Source organism: Aspergillus campestris (assembly GCF_002847485.1).
Source record: "Aspergillus campestris IBT 28561 chromosome Unknown P168scaffold_3, whole genome shotgun sequence".
Classification (NCBI taxonomy): Eukaryota; Fungi; Ascomycota; class Eurotiomycetes; order Eurotiales; family Aspergillaceae; genus Aspergillus; species Aspergillus campestris.
The window spans coordinates 2,029,621-2,049,914 of record NW_020194338.1 but is presented as its reverse complement, the minus strand read 5'-3'; the positions used below and the strand labels follow the sequence as shown (position 1 = coordinate 2,049,914).

General features: G+C 52.4%; 8 protein-coding genes across 8 annotated transcripts; 6 read left to right on the top strand and 2 right to left on the bottom strand.

Annotated features, from left to right (window-relative positions):
* The first annotated feature begins 85 nt into the window (after positions 1-85).
* Positions 86-6,015, top strand: P168DRAFT_249750 (histidine kinase-like ATPase domain-containing protein). The gene is made up of 3 exons (XM_024834186.1): positions 86-516; positions 578-5,584; positions 5,648-6,015. Exons 1-3 carry the CDS (start codon positions 389-391, stop codon positions 5,709-5,711), a joined length of 5,199 nt encoding a protein of 1,732 aa, XP_024695457.1. The 5' UTR covers positions 86-388; the 3' UTR covers positions 5,712-6,015.
* Positions 6,016-6,320: 305 nt separating this feature from the next.
* pabA (aminodeoxychorismate synthase pabA) lies at positions 6,321-11,005 on the top strand. The gene is made up of 4 exons (XM_024834185.1): positions 6,321-9,038; positions 9,708-9,827; positions 9,901-10,262; positions 10,346-11,005. Exons 1-4 carry the CDS (start codon positions 6,584-6,586, stop codon positions 10,853-10,855), a joined length of 3,447 nt encoding a protein of 1,148 aa, XP_024695456.1. The 5' UTR covers positions 6,321-6,583; the 3' UTR covers positions 10,856-11,005.
* Positions 11,006-11,055: 50 nt separating this feature from the next.
* Positions 11,056-12,216, top strand: P168DRAFT_303119 (LOG family protein; the record flags this gene model as incomplete). The annotated part of the gene is made up of 2 exons (XM_024838721.1): positions 11,056-11,423; positions 11,520-12,216. The coding sequence occupies exons 1-2, from the start codon at positions 11,377-11,379 to the stop codon at positions 12,214-12,216; spliced, it is 744 nt and encodes a 247-aa protein (XP_024695455.1). The 5' UTR covers positions 11,056-11,376.
* A 254-nt stretch (positions 12,217-12,470) lies between these two features.
* Positions 12,471-13,829, bottom strand: pre5 (proteasome core particle subunit alpha 6). The gene is made up of 3 exons (XM_024841036.1): positions 13,613-13,829; positions 13,431-13,542; positions 12,471-13,334 (listed from the first exon to the last, which is right to left on the bottom strand). Exons 1-3 carry the CDS (start codon positions 13,648-13,650, stop codon positions 12,696-12,698), a joined length of 789 nt encoding a protein of 262 aa, XP_024695454.1. The 5' UTR covers positions 13,651-13,829; the 3' UTR covers positions 12,471-12,695.
* Positions 13,830-13,945: 116 nt separating this feature from the next.
* On the top strand, positions 13,946-15,135 carry P168DRAFT_288758 (Vps55 family protein). Its single transcript, XM_024836863.1, has 3 exons — positions 13,946-14,199; positions 14,265-14,478; positions 14,617-15,135. Exons 1-3 carry the CDS (start codon positions 14,161-14,163, stop codon positions 14,748-14,750), a joined length of 387 nt encoding a protein of 128 aa, XP_024695453.1. The 5' UTR covers positions 13,946-14,160; the 3' UTR covers positions 14,751-15,135.
* A 90-nt stretch (positions 15,136-15,225) lies between these two features.
* On the top strand, positions 15,226-16,896 carry P168DRAFT_288757 (uncharacterized protein). Its single transcript, XM_024836862.1, has 2 exons — positions 15,226-15,372; positions 15,440-16,896. Exons 1-2 carry the CDS (start codon positions 15,321-15,323, stop codon positions 16,810-16,812), a joined length of 1,425 nt encoding a protein of 474 aa, XP_024695452.1. The 5' UTR covers positions 15,226-15,320; the 3' UTR covers positions 16,813-16,896.
* A 292-nt stretch (positions 16,897-17,188) lies between these two features.
* On the top strand, positions 17,189-18,239 carry P168DRAFT_303115 (UPF0220 family protein). The gene is made up of 4 exons (XM_024838720.1): positions 17,189-17,329; positions 17,393-17,653; positions 17,729-17,826; positions 17,891-18,239. The coding sequence occupies exons 1-4, from the start codon at positions 17,231-17,233 to the stop codon at positions 17,952-17,954; spliced, it is 522 nt and encodes a 173-aa protein (XP_024695451.1). The 5' UTR covers positions 17,189-17,230; the 3' UTR covers positions 17,955-18,239.
* Positions 18,240-18,728: 489 nt separating this feature from the next.
* Positions 18,729-19,759, bottom strand: fes1 (Hsp70 nucleotide exchange factor FES1). Its single transcript, XM_024832611.1, has one exon. It carries the CDS (start codon positions 19,387-19,389, stop codon positions 18,763-18,765), a length of 627 nt encoding a protein of 208 aa, XP_024695450.1. The 5' UTR covers positions 19,390-19,759; the 3' UTR covers positions 18,729-18,762.
* Positions 19,760-20,294: the final 535 nt, after the last annotated feature.

The window sequence follows — 20,294 nt, the reverse complement described above, 5'->3', positions numbered from 1 at the left end:
CCACGGGTGACATAAGCAGATCTAGGCACATCTCCTGATAAGCAGCGATAAAGTTAGGACGACGAGTCAAACCGGCGGTCATAACTCCGCATTTCCACCCCGGGTCATCCGTCACCAATGCTTTGCTGGGCGTTTGTTCCTGTTTCTCTTATGTTTTTATTGATTTAATTCTTCTTTTCTACCTTCTGATCCATTCATATAGAGCGACTCGGAAGATCTGTCGGTGTCTCGGGTTGCCGCATGTTATGTCGTGATCCACAACATATACCCCAAGCCGTATAGACTCCTCATTTGGATGAGTCCTTTCCTGTCTTTCATACACCTATCTTTCTTCCGGTTAATTATTCTTGGGCGTTAGATATCAAGGACTCGGTGTGAATCACTGAAGATGGCGCAGAAGGTGGATTTCAACGCCTTGAGGGCGCAGACTATGGGGTCGGGCAATGACGAGGAGGCCGTCACCGTGGACACGCGTGGTTTGATCTCGAAAGTCCTGGCGCGGTACTCAGGGAAATGGTACTGGAGACTTCCACTGTTAATCATCTTGAACAAGGGTCGCTGATCGCACATCCAACAGGACAGTCTTACGGGAAATGATCCAGAACGCCGCCGATGCCAACGCCACCAAAGTGACCATCAAGTTCGAGACGATCCCTTCGACAACCGTTCCATTGCCTCCGTCAGCCGATAACTCGACTGTCATCAAGCATGTCATATCGAATCACACCTTAAAGCGTCTATTAATATCCAATAACGGCACCCCGTTCAGTGAAAAGGACTGGGCTCGGTTGAAGCGCATTGCAGATGGCAATCCCGATGAAACGAAAATTGGAGCATTTGGTGTCGGTTTCTATAGTGTCTTTGACGATTGCGAAGAACCGTTTGTGTCTTCGGGGACAGATGCTATGGCTTTCTATTGGAAAGGGAATGCCCTGTTTACCCGCCGATTGCAACTGAACGAGGCGGCGAACCCCGAGACGACCTTCGTACTGGACTATCGTAACGATACTTCGCCCATTCCATCATTGATGCAGCTATGCCAGTTCTTATCCAGCAGTCTTACTTTCGTCAGCCTTGAAAACATAGAGTTGTGGTTGGATGACTGGAATGTACTGCGACTCTCCAAGAAGAGAGCCCCCAGCGTCGATGTGGCGATCCCGAGGGATATCGAAACCAAGACTCCGCAAGGTCTCATGAGTATAGTCAATGTCGCTCGGGAAGTCGCGCAAGTCGATGCTGCCTGGATGCGAGTGGTGGAGTGGAATCCCAATGCGAGTTTCCTGCGGGAAGGGCTTCGGGACACGACTGGCTCACTCCGTACCTTCTTTTCTCGACTCACCGGACAGAGTGCCCCTGAAAAGCAAGCAAAGCCCGACCAACAGGAAATTGCTAACGATGCCTCGGATCTCACTGGTCTTACTACGGCATCGGTGTTCTTGCATATCAGTACCGCAGCTATCCAGTCGTCCGTTGGCAGGTCTCTGAGCAGCGAGCTTGAACGCGCGACTCGCAAGCCTCCACCCAAAAGGTCCACTATCGCCATCTTGACCCCCTCATATGACACGAATCTAGCCTCCAAAGCATCCGGGGCGAACTCTGAAATTCTCTCTTCTATTCTCCCAACGCGGGCAGGAAGGGTCTTTATAGGATTCCCCACGCAGCAAACTACAGGCCTGAATGCTCACATCTCGGCCCCATCCGTGATTCCAACCGTCGAACGGGAAAGCATTGACCTCAACACTCGCTATATCAGTAAATGGAATTTAGAAATGTTGAGGGCGGTGGGCATCGTCTGCCGCATCGCTTGGGCGGCGGAAATGGCATTGATAAAGTCCCGAATATCTTCAGCAATTGAACCATCCCGGAATTCGAAGATCCGAAAGCAGGATATAGTGGGCGTGCTTCCAGAGGCAATCCACACATCGAATCAGTTTGTGTTTCGGGAATCGACGCCATCTTCGCTTCTGGGGCAGACGATTGAGGATTCGTTCTGGACGTGCAATAGGAAAGCTTCTATCGAAGTTCTATCAACGTGCGGTGTCATTCAAAGTCATCAGGCGCGCATTGCTCCCAAAGATCTCAGTTTCATGGACTCTATTCCGGTCTTGCCGGATGAATTTATATCGGGCGCGAAAGACTTCGTCCGAAAACTAACGGATTTCGGTCTGGTCACTGATATCACAGTCTCGGATATCAAGCAGGAATTAGAATCCAGCACGCTTCGCTCTGGTCAAATCATCGAGTTCCTCTCTTGGCTGGGCCGACGAGCTGCCTCGGGGCAGCTCGATCCTTCCTCTGTGCAGACCCTTTTAGGAGTCGCGGTGGCGAGCGACGACGACGGATCTAGTAACACGTCTCGTTTACTTGTTTTCGCCAATATCCAGAGTTTTCTGAATGCCCAACGAGTTCCCGCTGATATGCCCTTGCCGCCGAATGTTATGCCTTTCAAATACACCAAATCCCTAGCTAAACAGGAGCTAGAGGCCTTTGGGTGGGTGGAGCTGCAGACGATTCCTTGGATCCGTTGGCTTATAAACAATGCCGGAAACCGGAGCGCCCTTTCTTTGGAGCAAGATATTACACAGAACGCCTCGTTTTCCGGTCAGGTCCTGGCTGTTCTATCCAAGCAGTGGGAGCATCTAAATCAGCCATCAAGACAAACCCTGATTGCCCTACTCCAACCCCACACTATCATGCCAACGAAACTCGGCATGAAGCGGCCTGCAGAAACCTACTTCCCCTCTGTGCGCTTGTTTGACGATCTTCCTGTCGTAAATTCGCTGAATAGTGTCAAGGAGAAATTTCTGGTCGCGCTGGGGGTCCGCAAAACCGTCGATCTCGGTGTCATTTTCGAACGCCTTCTTGACCCAGCCGGCCAAGACCCATCCAGCGCGGAGGCTGCCAATGGAGCGAAATGGAGCCATGTCGATTTGATACGTTATCTTGCTTCGGTCCGTGACGATATTCCTGCAAATGACATCAAACGATTGAAAAACACTAGTATCTGCACCGCTGAATTGCCTAGCGGCGATTCTGGTGCTTCTGCCAGGAAACGCTTCAAGATCTTCGAGCTATTTGAACCGAAGGACTCAATCAGGGCCCTTGGGCTGCCCGTGATTGAATGGCCGGGAAAATACCAACCCAACAGCCGCGAAGGAAACTTCCTTGCTACGTTAGGGCTTCGGAGTTTCCCATCAGCCCCCGAAATGCTGCAGATTATCACCAAGGCCGCATCAAACAATGATTGGAGTCTCCACGGAAAAGCCATGTCGTACTATATTGCCGAGTATCATGACAATGGCTACTCGACGTTTGATTGCAGCTCATACGATGTTCCATTCTTGCCTCTGGAAGGATCGAGCAGCCTGAGCGTCCCGATGCAGTGTTTCACGGATGAGAATGCTACTTTGTGTGGTTTCAAGATCCTACGGCGAGACCTACATCCTCATGCTTCTAAGTTCGGTGTCAAACAACACCCCTCGCTTACCGAATGCCTGGATTATCTGATCCAACACCCTCCATGTACAAAACGCGATGCCCGCGTCCTCTTCAAATATCTCGGCGGAAGGGTTGGCGACCTCAAGGCACGCGATATCGACCGTGTTAGCAATGCACAGGTTGTACCCGTATCAACATCTCGGGATGCCCAGAAGGGGTCAGATGTACGCCGGGTGGCACCTAGGCTTTGTTATCTGGGAGAGGGCGAGGATTATCGAGACATTTTTGACTTTGTCGACTTTGGGCAAGAAGCGAATTTCTTTCTCATGGCAGTTGGCTCCAAGAGGGAGCCAACCAAAATCGAGATCGCCCGCATGCTAGTCAAAGAACCAGCAAGGATTTCTTCGACGTTCCAGAGCGCAGACAAGTATCTCAAACTCCTGAGAATGCTCGCGGAGAACCTCCTTGTCTTGAAAAGGGACCGGGAACTTTTCAACGAGATGAAAAGATCTCCGTTCCTCTTAGCCAGTAAAGACATCACGTCTCTTTCCCAGGAGAAAAGTGAGAAACACAATCTCATCAACCTAGACTCCGACTCGGATTCGGATGGAGAACAGAGCATCAAGGAATGGACGCTGGTCGTTGCAAAAGATGCAGTCATTGTCGATGATTTCCAAAGCTTCAATCTTTTCCGAGAACACATGCTGGTGGCACCGCAGGAAGAGTTGCTCGAGAATTTTTATCTCGCCCTGGGGGCAGCTCCGCTGAGCGCACTCGTGGAGGAACGGGCTCACTGGGGTTCCGTTGCTGCCGATCAACGCCCAGCGGCGAAACTACAGAAGTTGATCAGCGAACGCTCGCGGCTTTTTCTACACGACCTGGCCACCGATGCTATAAAACATGATGTCCGATGGCTTGAGAAGTTCCTCCAGGTGCAGGTGGTTCAGTCCATTTCCCTCACAAGGTCCCTTAGAGGGCGGCGAATTTCGCATACCCAAAAGCGGAGCGCCATCATCACGCAACAGCAATCCAAGGCATGGGTTCTGTGGATTTGCCCCGGCAAGTATGATCTTTATGAAATCAGTCAAGCTCTTGTACATCTCATCCTTGTCCGGCCAAAGCTTCACTCCACTCTCACTTTAGAGATGCTGTTGAAGACTGATTTGTTGGAGCTAAAGACTCGTGGATATAATGTGGAGCGCATTCTCAAGGCCAAGGCCTACGAGGCCCGGATGGCAGAGGACCGGCGCCAGAAACAGCTGGAGGAGGAACGGCAACGGCTTCTCGACAGAGAAGCTGCATGGTCGAAGGAGCGGGCTCAGGCACCGGCACCAACACCATTGCCTGAAGAGAAACAGCAGTCTGGAATGCCTGGTGATTTCCCCGACACGCCTTCTACTAGGGATGTCGGTGCCAATACGCAGCCAGCGAACCCCGAAGAACCTCGTCCGCGCGGATTGTTCGCCAGTCTCTCCAAGCGTCTGGGCCTGGATAATGGGCGTCCCCAAAACAATTCCCCGGGCGGTGAATCTCCTCAGTCTCCAACCGCAGACACCCCTCCCCCACCCTACTCGAACGAAGATCCGCAAAAGTCGTCTCGTCCAGAAGCTCCTGTGACAGTCAGTTCTCCTCACCAGTTACAGTCACAGCTCCTCTCTGCTGTTCAGGCCTGTCGACCTCATGGCTCGAACGGTGTGTACAGTCGGCCCGAAACCAATCAAATCGGCGAGTCCAAGTCGTACTGCGACGAGAAACCCAGCCAGGACCTGGAGTTTGCTGCGACGCTCCCTTGCGGTATCAATGTGCTTTTCGTGAGGACTTTCCCCGACCGGTCCAATTTCCTCGCCCAGCACGGTGTTGCAATCAACCTGTTTGCCTCTCTGCTGCTGGACTGCGGTGCGGTCTTCTCCCTGCGTGCGAACATCCTCAGCATCTTCTACGACCCCGGCGGGAAGACCATTGCTTTCAACCGAGCGGGCAGTATCTTTTGCAACTACTTTTACTTCCAGCAACTGCATGAAAAGGAGTTGCTTCAGACGCCTGCTGGTAACAAGACCGACGCCTTGGTATATTGGTGGGTTATTCTGTGCCATGAACTGGCCCATAACCTTGTGGGAGACCACAGTTCCGCCCACAGCTTCTACACGTAAGACCCGATCCATTATCAGACCCTGCGTGCCTACAATTGCTAACTAGCTTTCACCTCCAGCGAAGGATTTGTTGCTCAGTACTTCCCTAAGATAGCAGCCAAGCTCGCCACGATCAGCCAGTAGCTAGCGACCTGATGCGACTCAAGTCATCCTACAGGCGAATGTCCACAATCAGGAGTTGTATGTAACTTCTGAATGAGTACACGCCAAGTGTTGTCCGGATCAGAATCCAATATAAGAGCGACTAGATCTGAGATCTATATATCTAACCGAAGATATACACAATATATAGTACTCACTAGAGCACTTTAGCCCTGTCCCCACATCACACTACCACGTCTAGCTGCATGTGGGAAAGCAGTACTATTAATCTATTATCGACGATTATTGACGGTGCCTCCAAATGTCCAAGTATAGCACCGAACCCATGTCAATAATATCAAACAATATTGATGGGACCTACCGCTCCGTAGAGACTCACCCCACCTGTAGCACTTATTCTACTGTTTTTTTTTTTTCAAGAAGAAGCCCCTAAATATTGTATCTGGTGGGACTCCAGCTAATAAGGTTATGGAAATCCACGGGTTGAAGCTGATGAATTTGCTGGGTTTCCAGACCCAGACCCAGTGATTTCCCGGCCGATTGCAGCCTCCGCCGTTCATTTTTCTCTCTTCTCCACCCGTTCTTCTCTGCCGCCGCCAAAACATTTCTATCCGATCATCCACTATGGACCGATGATATCCGACTTTTATTCCAACCCTTCTCATTCTTTTGATATGCTTGTATAGTATGATATTGGTCTTTTATTATGGAACCCCATGCGTGATCCCGTTCCCCGTACTACTCTTGATTTAATTCTTTGTCCACGAGGGTTTATTTGGGCGCCCTCTCTGCCCTGACTCATGTTCTGATCAATATCGGATTTTGTTATTCTTCACCCCATCAGTATCCCACGACAATCTACTCAACTTTTTGGATAGTGTCTTGATAGTGGCATGGCACCGTCACTGGGATATCAGTCTCCGTCCGACCTCGGCCCAAATCCTTGGTCGAACGGTCTGACGTCCCCCCCCAAGAGCATTCTATATATTGATGCATACGATTCATTTTCCTACAATGTCGTGGCCATGCTTGAAGAGGTCTTGGGAGTCAAGGTCACGGTGATGATGATCGATTCGAAATGGCCAGACAATAACATGGCTCAATGCCTCGAGCGTTATGAAGCTGTCGTCCTGGGACCCGGACCGGGGAATCCGAGCATCCCCCGTGATGTCGGGATCATGCAGGACATCTGGCGTTTAAGCGACGACCATTTGGTGCCCGTCTTGGGGATCTGCCTTGGCTTCCAGAGTTTGTGTCTTCACCATGGTATCCCGATTGAGCGCTTGCCTGCGCCTCTGCATGGTCAGATCCACCAGATCTCTACAGCTCAGACAGACATCTTTGAGGGTCTGCAGGGGGCAGGGGTGACTCTCTATCATTCGCTGTATGCTCAAGCGGACCCTAGGCGTGATCTGTCCTCCAATGGACCATCTGGGTGCCCCAGGGTCAATCCACCGGCAGCTGAAGATTTAGAATTCGTGGCCTGGTCATCTATTGAACAAGGCAGTTCATCCGACACAGTGCATATCCCCATGGCTGTGCGGCATCGGCGAAAACCATTCTGGGGCGTTCAGTTCCACCCTGAGTCCTGCAAATCGGACCGAAAGGCCTGCACTGAGATGCTCAGGAGATGGTGGCAGACTTCACTCGCGTACAATAAGAAATATCGCCGTGCTGTCACTGAGAGCCCCCCGGCTGAACTTTCCAGCCACATCAGCGCCGTGACTCCTTTACCGGATATTGTACTGACAATGCTTGAGTGGAGCGCTTCGACCTCGCATCGTTCGCACTTTCGGTCTTTTACGTCCCACAGCTTGGACGCCGAAACTTTACTAGAATATTTCAATACCTCAGGCTCTCCGGCAGTCCTATTTCAGTCCAATGGCAAGCACAGTGTTATCTCAGTGCCGAGTCCCACCAGTTGGAGATTGGAATACTATACGCAGTCGGAAGAGCTGGTCTTGGAGACATTACCCGACCCCTGGACCCACTGCAAAGCGACAGAATCTCAACATGACCTGTCTGCATGTTCTCTGCCAGTGGTTCAATTTTGGGATGTCCTTAGACATGTCATGCACGCGAAAAAGGTCGACACGGGAGACCATACGGTGCCATTTTGGGGCGGTTTTCTGGGCTATTTTTCATATGAAATGGGCCTAGCATGCCTCGCCCGGCCAAAGCATCATGGCGACATCTCTCATCACGGCCTTCCCTCGACTAGCGAAGAGGCTTCTAGTGAAGATCCCCCTGACGTCAGTCTTATGTGGACCGAGAGGAGCATTGTCATTGACAATGAGACGGGGCGTATAACAATACAGTCCACTCTTGACTCTGACGAGTCGCCCGATGGATGGTTGAGCCAGACGTTGCAGTCTCTGGTGGCTCTATCCACGGAACCCATAGACGCCGGAAATGACGCCGGAGATGCGGATTTCCTGGATTCCATCCTCCGAAGAGGCACCGTGCGGTTCCCAGATGAAGAAACATACCAAAGTCAAGTAGAGGCTTGCAAAGACGAACTTGAGGCTGGCGAGTCATACGAACTATGCCTCACCTGCGAAACATCCATCACACTACCCTCACCCGATACCGACAGTGGCCGACGAAACTTTCCCTGGAAACTCTACAGGCGACTACGAAAATACAACCCTGCTGCATTTAGCGCCTATGCGAGGTTAGGGGATGTAAAAATCGTGAGCAGCAGTCCCGAGTGCTTTCTGAACTGGGATCGGACATCCACGCTCGAGATGAAGCCGATGAAAGGCACCGTGAGGAAGTCCAGCGACATGACCCTGGAGAAGGCCAAGGAGATCCTGGGCTCAAGGAAGGAAATGGCCGAGAACCTGATGATCGCCGATCTGATCCGCCACGATCTCTACGGGATCTGCGGTTCGGGGGGCGTCTCAGTGGAAAAGCTTCTTGAAGTGGAAGACCACGGCCGAGTATACCAGATGATTACCCACGTCAAGGGTCAAGTCGATCCGAAGCGGCCGAGCCTCGCGGTGCGCGATATGCCACAGCTTCAGTCGTCGAACATGTCGGGGTATGGGCTAGTGGCGCTCCAACGATGTCTCCCACCGGGTTCCATGACGGGGGCGCCGAAAGAACGCTCATGCATGCATCTGTCTGCGATTGAAGGCCGCAATCGAGGGATCTATTCCGGCGTCATGGGCTTCTTGGATCTCGGAGGGGGCGGGAGCTTTTCGGTTCTGATCCGCACGGCGTTCACCTGCTCCGCTGACACCCAGGCTGAGCAACGGTGGCGCATCGGGGCTGGCGGTGCTGTGACGACTCTGAGTACAGCCCAGGGTGAATGGGACGAGATGCTGACCAAGCTGAAGACCGTGTGTGGGATATTCACACCACATCACTAGGGAGTGGATTTCCACGTTCCCGCCTCTGATATCTCTTTTTTCTTTTTCCTTGTTCTTTTTATTTCAGTTTGGCCCACGATTTTTACGGTGCTGTACGAAGGGTCATGTCTTGATAGCGGTTTCAACAATTGCATCGATTGGAGCATGGGGTTATACGAGTCTCTAAATCAACATACAGGAAGCGTGAGAGGGAAACGGCGTGCTATTTTTCCATTTATCATCTTTTATATAGTTCAGGCGATCAATACTGTACATGAGATTTGGAGCATGTGGGAATAAATATAGAAGTATATATATAGCATCCTGATACGGGTCCTGTGCGCACCCCACCTCGATACTTTTTACAAATAATTCAAGCAAATAACTCTTTGATGGCCAATTCCTGTTATTTCCTATAAGCACACCATCCACCATTAGACAACCTCCGATTGAAAGAAGATGTAGCTTCTGATATAAAGAATCCATAATGTATAATTTGCCCATTCGGCGGGCGGTCAGACCGATTTCTCCGGTTCTCTTCCGCGTCGGATTCTCCAACTCTCTGAGATGCGCCGAGACTCATAACCTTCCTGCCTTACAACATTTTGAATAACTTTATTTCATTGCCGTTTCCCGCCGTCTCCCCTGTTCTACTTCCTCATAGCAATTGACCTGAGACGTGGTGCATCGATGGCGACCGGCCAAGATGCTTCAATGGAGGAGATCCTCTGGCGATCTCCCCCGCACGTCCAGATGATGGGAGGATACCTCCATTCAAACAACAGTACGCAGCTGTGCCGATTCATATCGCTAGATCTTCACCTTAACTGACATCGTTCCAATCGCACCCTGATTAGTTCTATTCTACTTCGCCGAGTCCCCATTCTTCGATGCGACGTCCAACAACGCCTCTCTGGCCATCCAGGCCAACTACAATGAAGCCTTCCGCCATTTCGTGGAGACCCGGGAGGCCTTCGAAGCTCGATTGAAAACGATGCAGGGGCTAGAATTTATAGTCGCGTATGATCCGCTGCAGGCGGCGGCACAGTCCGACACTCGCTTTGCCCACGAGCCGTCCAATATCTGGGTGATTCGGAAGCAGACGCGGCAGAAGCGAGCTGGGCAGGAGGATGAGGTCGCGGTGCTGTCTACCTATTTTGTTGTTGGAGATTGTATCTATATGGCTCCGTCGGTTGCGAGTGTGGTGGGGAATCGGATTGTGAGTTCCTTGCTTCTTGTTTCTGGTGACTCCATGCTTTGTCTAGAAGGGCTACTAACGACGGGATATCCTTAATTGCACAGCTCTCTGCCGTCACATCGTTGAGCAGTCTCCTGAAGACCGCATCCTCTCTACCTACGTTCACCGCATCGCATGGATACACCTATATGCCGTCCGCACCGAAACAGCTCGACGCCGGCCAGCCTGGCGCGCAGTCCCAGCAAAGCAAGGAAAACACACCGATGCCTGACTCCGATGCTGCCGCCAAAGGGCCGCTGCTTGGGTCGCAAATGACCAATACAGGGTCCGTCTTCCAGGATACAAGGACACTTGCTGAATCGTTCAACCTCCTTTCTCGATACGGAGAAGAATTCATGGATGAGAGTCCATTGGTCGGAGAACCAGGGTCATTTATCCTCTCCAGATCTGGGGATACAGAGCGAGGGCCTGGGACCAAACAGCTTGCGCCCCCGGGCGTGATCCCCAGAGTTGGGACACCGCAGCTCAGAGGAGAGACGCCGGGGAGGACCACCACACCGGCTGCGTCCGACGATGCCACATTACGGAAGGGGAAGAGTAAAGCTGGGAGTTGAGTGTGCGCCAAAGTTTCTATGATACCCACCAAGGCCTACTTTTTCTGGCCCCAAACACCTGATTCAATAAAGTCTAGTTTCTAGAATAATTCGACACGGTATACATCAGCAAATCTATCACGGGATCGCCCCAGGACCTCTTTTTTCGAGGTGGGCAATGTGTTCTGGACTCATTCTTCTCGTATACAACGAAACTTGGCGAAGGCCCCGCTCCCGCTGCCCAACCTCTGTCGATGAGTCACTTTTCCAAAGGGCGTCGACTGTTGGCACTTTGAAGGACCGTCAGCCTGTAAGATTTCTGTGGTATGTCACATTGGATGGTAGGCAGTGGACGAAGGGGCAGAGTTGTCTGTCATGTACGGTGATTTATTTAGGCTGGACCCGCCCGCTTCGATGACGCTCGGTATCCACTCTAGTTTCCTGTGCTTCTCACCTTTCCCAACAATCATCTTGCCGTATCTACTTCCCACGAATGCTCCACTGCTGTTATTGTTTGTTTTGACACAATTCTCGCCTCCATCATGGCCGACGTTCAGTCCCAAAACAAGCCCGCGGTCGTCTGCGTGTTGTAAGTTTTGCCCAACTCCGGTTCCGCGACCCCTCCCCCGCCCTCCGATGCCAAAACTACGATCCCTATACTAACACAGACGCCGTTTTTCCCCAGCTGCGGCTCCGTAGCCGGAAACAACCCAGCCCACATGGAAACGGCCCGATCACTAGCCCATGAATTCCACAAGAACAACGTCCAGCTCGTCTACGGCGGCGGCACATCGGGGCTGATGGGCGAACTCGCCCGCACCCTCGTCACGCTTTCCGGCCCCAAAGCCGTGCACGGCGTGATTCCGCGCGCCCTCGTGAAAGTCGAACCAGGCTACGAGAACGGCTCCTCAAACGGAGGAAAGCAGCCCCCCGCCTCGACATCGTGGAACACCGAAGGCGGCAAGACGGCCGAACGCATCATCCGGGACCCGGAAGTGCTAGGCGAATCGGACTTCGGGACGACGACCGTCGTGCCGGACATGCACACGCGGAAGCGCCTCATGGCCGCTAAGGTGCAGGAGGGCGGGCCCGGGTCCGGGTTCGTGGCGCTGGCGGGCGGCTTCGGGACTATCGAGGAGGTCATGGAGATGACGACGTGGAATCAGCTGGGGATTCACCATTTGGGGGTTGTGCTGTTGAATGTGAACGGGTACTGGGATGGGCTGTTGGTGTGGGTGCGCAAGGCTGTGGAAGAGGGATACATTAGTCCTGCTAATGGCCATATTCTCGTTGAAGCGAAGGATGTTGCGGATGTTTGGCCGCGATTGGTGGAGTATAAGGTTAGCAGTGCGAGGATGAAGCTGAACTGGGGGGAGGAATGAATATGGGGGGGGGGGGGGGGGGAATAGATATTGATGAATACTCTGCTTGCGGAGAACCCTATCGTCTGCTTCTATAAATATTCTATTTTTCTTGCGTGGTCCAACGGAATTGGTGTTTTCGATTCTTCCTTTCTTTTGATCTATTTTGCCTTCTCCTCCCGTCCTTCCTGTTTACTCCGTTGAAGATACATCAATAGAAATAGAATTAACCAAAGATAGACTAACTTCCGAGTACATAGTTTGTAGAATTGACGGTGGACTAGGGCTTGAGATCATTCTCTATATTGAACGCCTTGAGAGAGAGAATACTCCCGTCTTTTTGGCTGGGTTCTTACTAGTAGTGGAGTATAAGATGAGATGCGAATAACGAGAAAAAGAGACAGACGGAGAAATAAGAAGAAAGAAACGTAATGAATTAAATCACCAGGATCCAGTTGTCAACATCAACAGATTCATGTCTATGGGCATCATTTCAAAACCTATGAATCAACCTCCATCCCCTCGCCTTCTTTCGTCTCGCCCGAATCCTGCTGCTCCACCGTTTCCAGCAGCGGAAGCAGCTGCTGGCCCTCGTAGAGCTTGAAGCTCTCGATCTTCCCCTTGGCGCCCTCGCCCGCCAGACCGACGACACCCACAGAGGTGTTATCCACCGTCAACTCCTTATCCTGGGAGAGGGTCTCCTTGAGGGCGCGCAGGCCGTGGGTGATGAGCTCGTCGCGGGAGCTGGACTCGATCTCGTCCAGGTGGCGCTCGAGGTACGTGCGGGCCATCTGGGAACGGGCCCCGATGGCGCAGGCGAGCATCTCGTGGATCATGCCTGAGGGCTGGAATTCGAACAGGTGGGGACCGGCTTCGTCGACGCCGGCGACCAGCAGGCCGACGCCGTACGGCCGCTTGCCGTACTGCTGGGTGTTTGTCTGGGCGCGATCGGCGATCTGGGTCACGATGCGGTCGACGGGAATGGGCCGGCCGTATGTCATTCGGGAGCTGAGCGATTGCTGCTTCATGAAGTTGGAGACCACTCGGGCGTCGGAGGCCAGGCCGGCGATGGCAATGCCCATGTGGGAGTCGACTTCGATGATCTTCTTCTGATACGAGGAGAGCTCTTCGGCGTTTCGCTGTCGATCCACCGTTAGCATTTTTTATCTCACACACATTCTCTCTTTGTGTTTCTAATTGTGTCGAAGAAGAATGGAAAGGACCGAGATGCGCACCTTCAAGCCAACCAGAACCGAATGCGTCTTATTGACCAACCCCACGACGACGGATCCTTGCTTCACGGCCTCTTGTGCATACTCCACCTGGAATATCCGACCTTGCGGGGAGCTATACAAGAAGTCATTGATTAGTTTCTGGGGGGCTTAACATGAGTGGAGGAGTGGGGTGTGGATCATACAAGGTGACGGCATCGTTGTCGTAGTTGTTCCTGAACATGATGGATAGCTAGATTCGAGACGGACGGGAAAGGTGTCGAGGTTCTGGTAGATGACACGAGCTTTATGTAGCGCTCAGTGTTCGATTCTGTCCGAGAAAAGGTGTGGAGTGATGAGGGAGGAGAAGAAGGATGAAAGTGAAGCCGGAGTGTCGTTGATATCGACAGGCAGAGAAGCAACTGACGCGGTGAATCTAGCTGTAGTAAGCTCAGGCTGCTCAGGCTGCCCAGCTCGGGAGCGGGCGGTGGACGGCCTAAGCGCCTGAGGCTGCCATACCAAACCTCCAGACGTCACAACTTCCGTCGTCATCTTCTTGCCTGTTCTCTACGACTTCAACTCGCTTCTGCGTCACTCCTTTCCTTTCAATCTTGTCGGTTCTCTCATGCAGATCCGCTGCCCTCGTCGGATCGGCCTCCCGTGAATTGCATCCCCCACCACGTCCCCTCGTGCTGCTATCGACCCGCCTGCCGGTTGAGCGTGTTCCCCTCCCTCCGCTTGTCTCTCCGCAATCATGACGGCCGGACTCAAAACCATCATCGCCCTCTCCTTTGTAAGTTGTTGTCGTTCAATTTGCGGACGGGTGTACTAATCGCCGATCGTTTCGTCTCGATGTAGATCCTCGCCATTGGCTTTCTCCTGGTCATTCTCTCCTCGGCGCTCTGGCACAATTTCCTGCCTCTCGTCGTTGTCGCAACCTATGTCGTAGCGCCGCTCCCCAACTGGATCTGCTCGCGATGTGCGAATCCCGATGATTTCATGGACAGTTCCGGCAATGCGGCCGCGGACTTTGGTCGCTTCATGACTGGGTTCCTGGTGTTGATGGGAATCGGTAAGTCGCTTCATCGCGCGTGCGGGCGCATCCCATTCTGGATTGTGCAGGGAACTGCCACGGCTCTCGGACGGATACTCTTCCTTGGGCTTGGTTCTTTTTTGGTTCATTAGTGCTGACCACTCTTGCTCTACACAGCGCTTCCCGCGGTCCTTGCGCATAGCGGCGCCATTGAGATCCCCGCGATGGTCATGTCGATTCTTGGAGGTCTTTTGATTTACGGAACAATCATTAGTTTCTCGATGTTCTTCCAAGAACAAGAAGAGTTTTGACGGAGTCGCCATCGGTCGGGTTGGGTTGGTTCGAGGTAGTCAGCATGTCGGAGTGCCAATGTCCTCCGAAAGCCATGGTTTGGCCCGCTCTGCCTGTTCTACTTTTTGAATTTGATGGGGCAGCGTTCTGTTTTTGATATGTGTTCGGAGTCCACGCTTTTTCTGTTATCTTTCTATATGCCTTTGAGATTCAGCCTTTTGATCCCACTATTCTCCTTGTTTGGCGCTATGGTTGATGTATGATACAGCCCTCGCTACGTCCCCTCGCTACGTTCTATAGAGGGTCGATGGGTCTTGGGCAGCAGTTTGGAGACCCTTAGGAACGATGAGCTTCCCATTCAGCACTTTCCCTTGTCTTTGGCAATGCAGGAGGCGCCCAAGTAGAAGATTAGTAATAAGTTGTGTTCATCCATCGATATGAATCACGTGATTCCGCGCCCGCGTCTTCCATGCGCGTTCGGTGCAGGCAAACGACCGCCTGTCTTGTCTATACCGCATCCCTCGACGCCTGGGATGAATGACCTTTGACGACTGAAGATGTGAGGCCGGAGTATTACTGAGACTGTCAGGATGAATATTTGGTCCGGACCCCTCGTGCTGGAGGGGGAATCTCAGCTGCAAGGTAAGACTCGTCCCGTGGTACTCAACCGCTTCAACAGCAATAACCCTTCTGACCGACCTATGGGCAGGCCTACAATTGGTGGAACGATCAGCCAACTGGCAATCGGATATTGTCAGAGACTCCATTCTTCGCCTCCGGTGTTTCGTGAATCCCGCCTTGATACCACTATACGCCCGAGCGGGCCCGAACCTAGAGTTGCACACGAGCGACGATCGAACGGCACAATGGCTGAAGAGCCGGTTGCTGGGCAATCTCTGGCTGGAGGAGGAGGATCTCGATACATTGCAGACCATTCAGTGCCCGGTCGGCCTGCTCGTGCACGTCGATAATGCGACGCGCGCAAAGGCTTCCCCCTCGGGAACAACAGACTTACTGGTTTACGGCGTGCTGTCAAGCGCCGCGACGTATGAACGACCGCCAACTCCCCCGGTGTCTTCCTCACCGAGCTTCGATGCGCATATTCATGATCGGGCGGGGCAAGAACTAAGAATATATGCCGCCCCGCTCTCTACCTCCCTCATAGCCAGGGCCCAGGCGCTCCCGAGCCCGCCGAGTCCCGATGGCCTCGCAGGCCATGCCCAGTTTTCAGAGTTCCTGCCCGACCTCCGCTCGCCGAGTCCCAAGCGGAAACGGGTGGCGACGCTGTTTGATTCAGTAACGGAGCACCACAAGCGGGTGAGGCAGAGGGGCGGGGAAGCCGTCTCGCAGTTAATGGCGCATTCACGGCCTCAATCTTCCCACCAGAGCCATACGATCCAGATCAAACGGGAGTCCGAAGAACCCAGTCTTCCGGCCCTGCACCGGGTGGCCGCCCAGCGCTCCAGGTCTATGTCAGTCGGGGCGAACCTCAACCCCGGAAAACAGCCATTAGAACCCCATGGTGAGGTGCCTCCTACTCGCCCGGGAAGCAGTCGGGGCCACGCACGGGACATGTCCCTCCGAAGGGTCCAGTCTCATCAGCTCCGCGAGTCGACCGTGCTGGGAGACAGGGACGCATCGCCTATGCCCCGGTCCCTCGATGGGGAGTTGAAACCGTCTACGTCGAAAGACGCCGAGACCGTCATCTCGGAAAACAAGAACATCATCACGCGTACTATCTTGACCTGCATGCGGCTGTACGGCTACAACCGTCCGACGGTTCGCGCGGGGAAGAACCTACCTGGCGCAGGCAACGCTGACCTGAGCCTTCCTCCCGTTGGCGAGGATAAAGATGTTAGACCCAGGACGATGGATGGCATCGCGTCTAATACCGACGAGGACGAGTTCAAGGCCATGTATCACGCCACCTACCGTGCGTCTACGTTCGCGCTGCGGAAGTACCTGAGGGAGTCGCCAGTGGTGGATGGAGGGCATACCAAAAGGGAGGCGCTGCCTCTAGAGAAGGGCAAAGCCATGACGTATATTGACGAGTTTTTGAGGCTATTCTGCGAAGACAATTGAGTCTGAATTGGGTCTGTCTGGTACAGACTATGTGATGATTTACGAACGGGGAATACGGGTAGACTTATAGAGCTAGCACTGAGCGTATATATTTATTTATAAGACAGGATCAACAAAGCCTGCTTATTGAATTCTTAAAGATTGCTCTCTGATGTAGACCGGACTCAAAGTAGTAGGTAACCTGGGTAAGGTATGTAGTAAATAGTAAATACTATGTAGGTCAGATCCCGTGATTTCCGAGCAGCTGGTATGGCTTACTAATCAGCTATCAGCCCCATCTCCGTCCTCATCGTCATCGTCTTCTTCGCACTGCCGCCTTGCTTGCATTCAATCCAGATCCCTCCCCAGCAGAACTGACCCTGCACCTCCCCACATCCTATCGCATATCTAGTAGCCGTCCTCCAACACCAACGCCTTTATGGATGCGTCCGGCAACCGCCTCTTCCGGTGGTCCAAACCGGAATGGCTCAACAACTCGACGGTCCGCAACGCCGGCGTCTACACGGCGGGTGCCCTGGTGAGCCTGCCCCTTGCTCCTTACTCCTTGGACACAGACTAATAAATATTCGATCTGCGACAGTTCTCACTAGGATTCTTCTTCATAATGGACGCCGCGGCCTTCTCGCACAGCGCGCGCAACGGGTCGAACGTCCACGTGAAATTCGTGGACTGGATCCCCGGCATCTGCTCCGCGCTCGGAATGCTCGTCATCAACTCGATTGAGAAGTCCCGGCTGCAGGCGGATAGCTTCAGTTATAGTGGGAATGGAGTGGCGTGGAAAGCGCGCTTTGTGCTGTTTTTGGGGTTTGCGCTGTTGGCGGGTGGGTTGGCAGGGAGTGTGGTGAGTTTTCTGCCTACCTACTGGTATTTTGATTTTATGCATTGGGGAAGTTGCTAATGGATTTGATGTGTATAGACGGTTATGGTGCTCAAGTATCTCCTGCCGTCGTATCCGCTGCAGACGTTGTATTTTGGGATTGCGAACGTTATTGCCAATGCGTTGGTTATGCTCAGGTGAGTGATGACTGGCAGATTCTTCGCTGCGTTGAAGGGATACAATACTAATATATGGGAACAGTTCGGTGGTCTTGTGGGTGTCGCAGAACATAGAAGACGATTATACCTACAACCTTGCGCTATAGCTTGATCTGCTGTCAAAGGAATGGTCCTCTGGCCATCCTCGTCGGTCTTCTCCCAGTCCTGGGTCTGTTTCTAGTTTGTTTGGCTGTTGTGTTTGGGATGGCGTAGTCTTGCGATTTGGCCCATTGTTCTGTCTGTTCTGTCTGTTCTGTCTGTTCTATTCTGTTCTAGCCTTGTCTTATGGTGTGATGAATTATTTACAGCTCATATTTGGTTTAGTCGTAGATTGATTGACTCGTTCGACCCTATCATATATCTACGCTATTCAAGGTATACAGGTTTGATGGAACGTATGGAACGACGAAACTAATGTGCTTCATGGGTATAATAATGTACAATCACGTAGTCACGATCTATATAGTTCCAAACGACACGCGGACAATCCCCGTCAATATGAGGATTACGCACACATGCTGGATGTGCGAATAGGAAAGTAAAACAGGAGTTTCCACCCTGCGAGTCATTCCAGTTCCTCCGCATGGACGTGGTATATGGAGAGTTGGCGCCTAGATCCCGGGGGGATGGCCTCGCGTTCCCTCCTCCCACGTCGTATTAGGTATCCTCCAGGCTACCATAGGATTGGGGAATGCGGCACACGACGACCATGGCGTAATGACGGTAGTATGTTTGATCAATGTGTCTGCCTGGGAAGAAAGGCTTCACTTCAGGCAGCTTGCCACACAGGGCACTCTTGTCAGAAGCCCATCATCAAGTTTCATGGCTGCCAACTGATAACGCAATAACACTCGTCCTGCTGATCATTTTCTCCTTTTTGTTGTTTCTTTTTTCTTTCTTTTTTTATGATATTTTTTATGAAGACGACTCAACAGTGTGCGCCCTCAACTTATCCATAAGCGCATCGATAGTATCCATATCACCCGCATCGACCTTCTCGTCTCTCGGATACTGACCCGACTCAGGCAAATGCTTCGTAAGCTCATCCATAGCCGGCTGATAATTGCGCACAGCCGACGACAGCGCATAGACACTCTTCTTGCGAGCAGCAGGATCCGCATCCGACGTAGCAATAGCCACCAGCTTCGGCACCGCATTGAACAGCACAACCTTATCCTGCGCCTTCTCATTATTCTGCACAGCGGTGCCCACACACCAAGCCGCCATCCGACGCATGTCGGACTCCTCGTGCTGCAGCAGCTCGACCAGCGGCGTCCACAGACCCATGGGCTCCATGTTGTTCGCGTTGTCGATGTTCTCGATCAGCTGCTCGAAGTTGTCGAATGCGACGATCTTGTTCTCGAGGTCGACGTCGGGAGAGTGCAGGGCGGCCATGGAGGCTTTCATGAGGTCGGCGTCGCTGGGCCCGCCGAGCAGGGAGGAGAGCATCTCCGGGTTGAGGCCGCGGGCGGAGGCGTCGGCTGTTTCGGGGTTGGAGTTTTGGATGCTCCATTTGAGCATTTTGTTCATGTTGGGGTCCATTGTGGATTTGTTTTTGTGGTGGTGAAGTTGAAGGAAGATGGAAAATATTATGTAGAATATAGGGTGTATCTTTTGATATCTGAATTCTTTTTGTAGAAGTCGAAGGTAGAGCAATAAGTATATTGATCGAGTAGAGGGAAAAAATAAGTTGACGTTCTCGACTGAGCGGGAAGATTCATCTGGTTCTCCAGCCTACCAGTGGCTTCCACCACTTTCCATTTCCTCTTCTACTAGTAGTTACTTAACTACACTTGAACCATCTATAACCACATATCTAAACCCTCTTAATTATGCTACTAATTAGCAATACCAGATCTAACAACGTGGTGCTATCCAACAAAGTCAATTAGTCACCAGCTACCCCGCCATGCTGGGTTGAACCTTTCGACCCCACCATGTCACCCGTCACAACCATACAAGACGAACGGTCATTCGTGGTATCCAGTGTATTGCCACATATGACATTACCTCAGCTCTAGGCTGGAATCCTCACCCATCAGGAGTCAACCCATTGGGGAAATGAACTGAACGTGTTCGACCGGATTCGTCCCGTGGCGGTCCTGACAGGCTGGGCCGATGTCGATCCAAACAAAAGGCGGTAAAGGGGGTAAGAAACTAGAAAGAAAGGAAGAGGAGAAGAAGAAGGTGGGAATCTCCACTCGGAAGACGGATGAGGCGGCTCTTGGAAGGTGGCCACTGGACTAGTTTACCTCATTAGGGGGGATTCTAGAATGGGTATGGATGATGGATCAGATCATGGATGATGGATCATGGATCCCGGGCCGGAAGGGAACGTTCAACCTTCAGACAATGGACAATGGGGACGAGACAAGAAGCTGGAAGCCTGGGGGAAGGAGAAGAAGGGAGCATAAGGAAAGCAAATCGTCGTCATCTGTGTCCGAGAT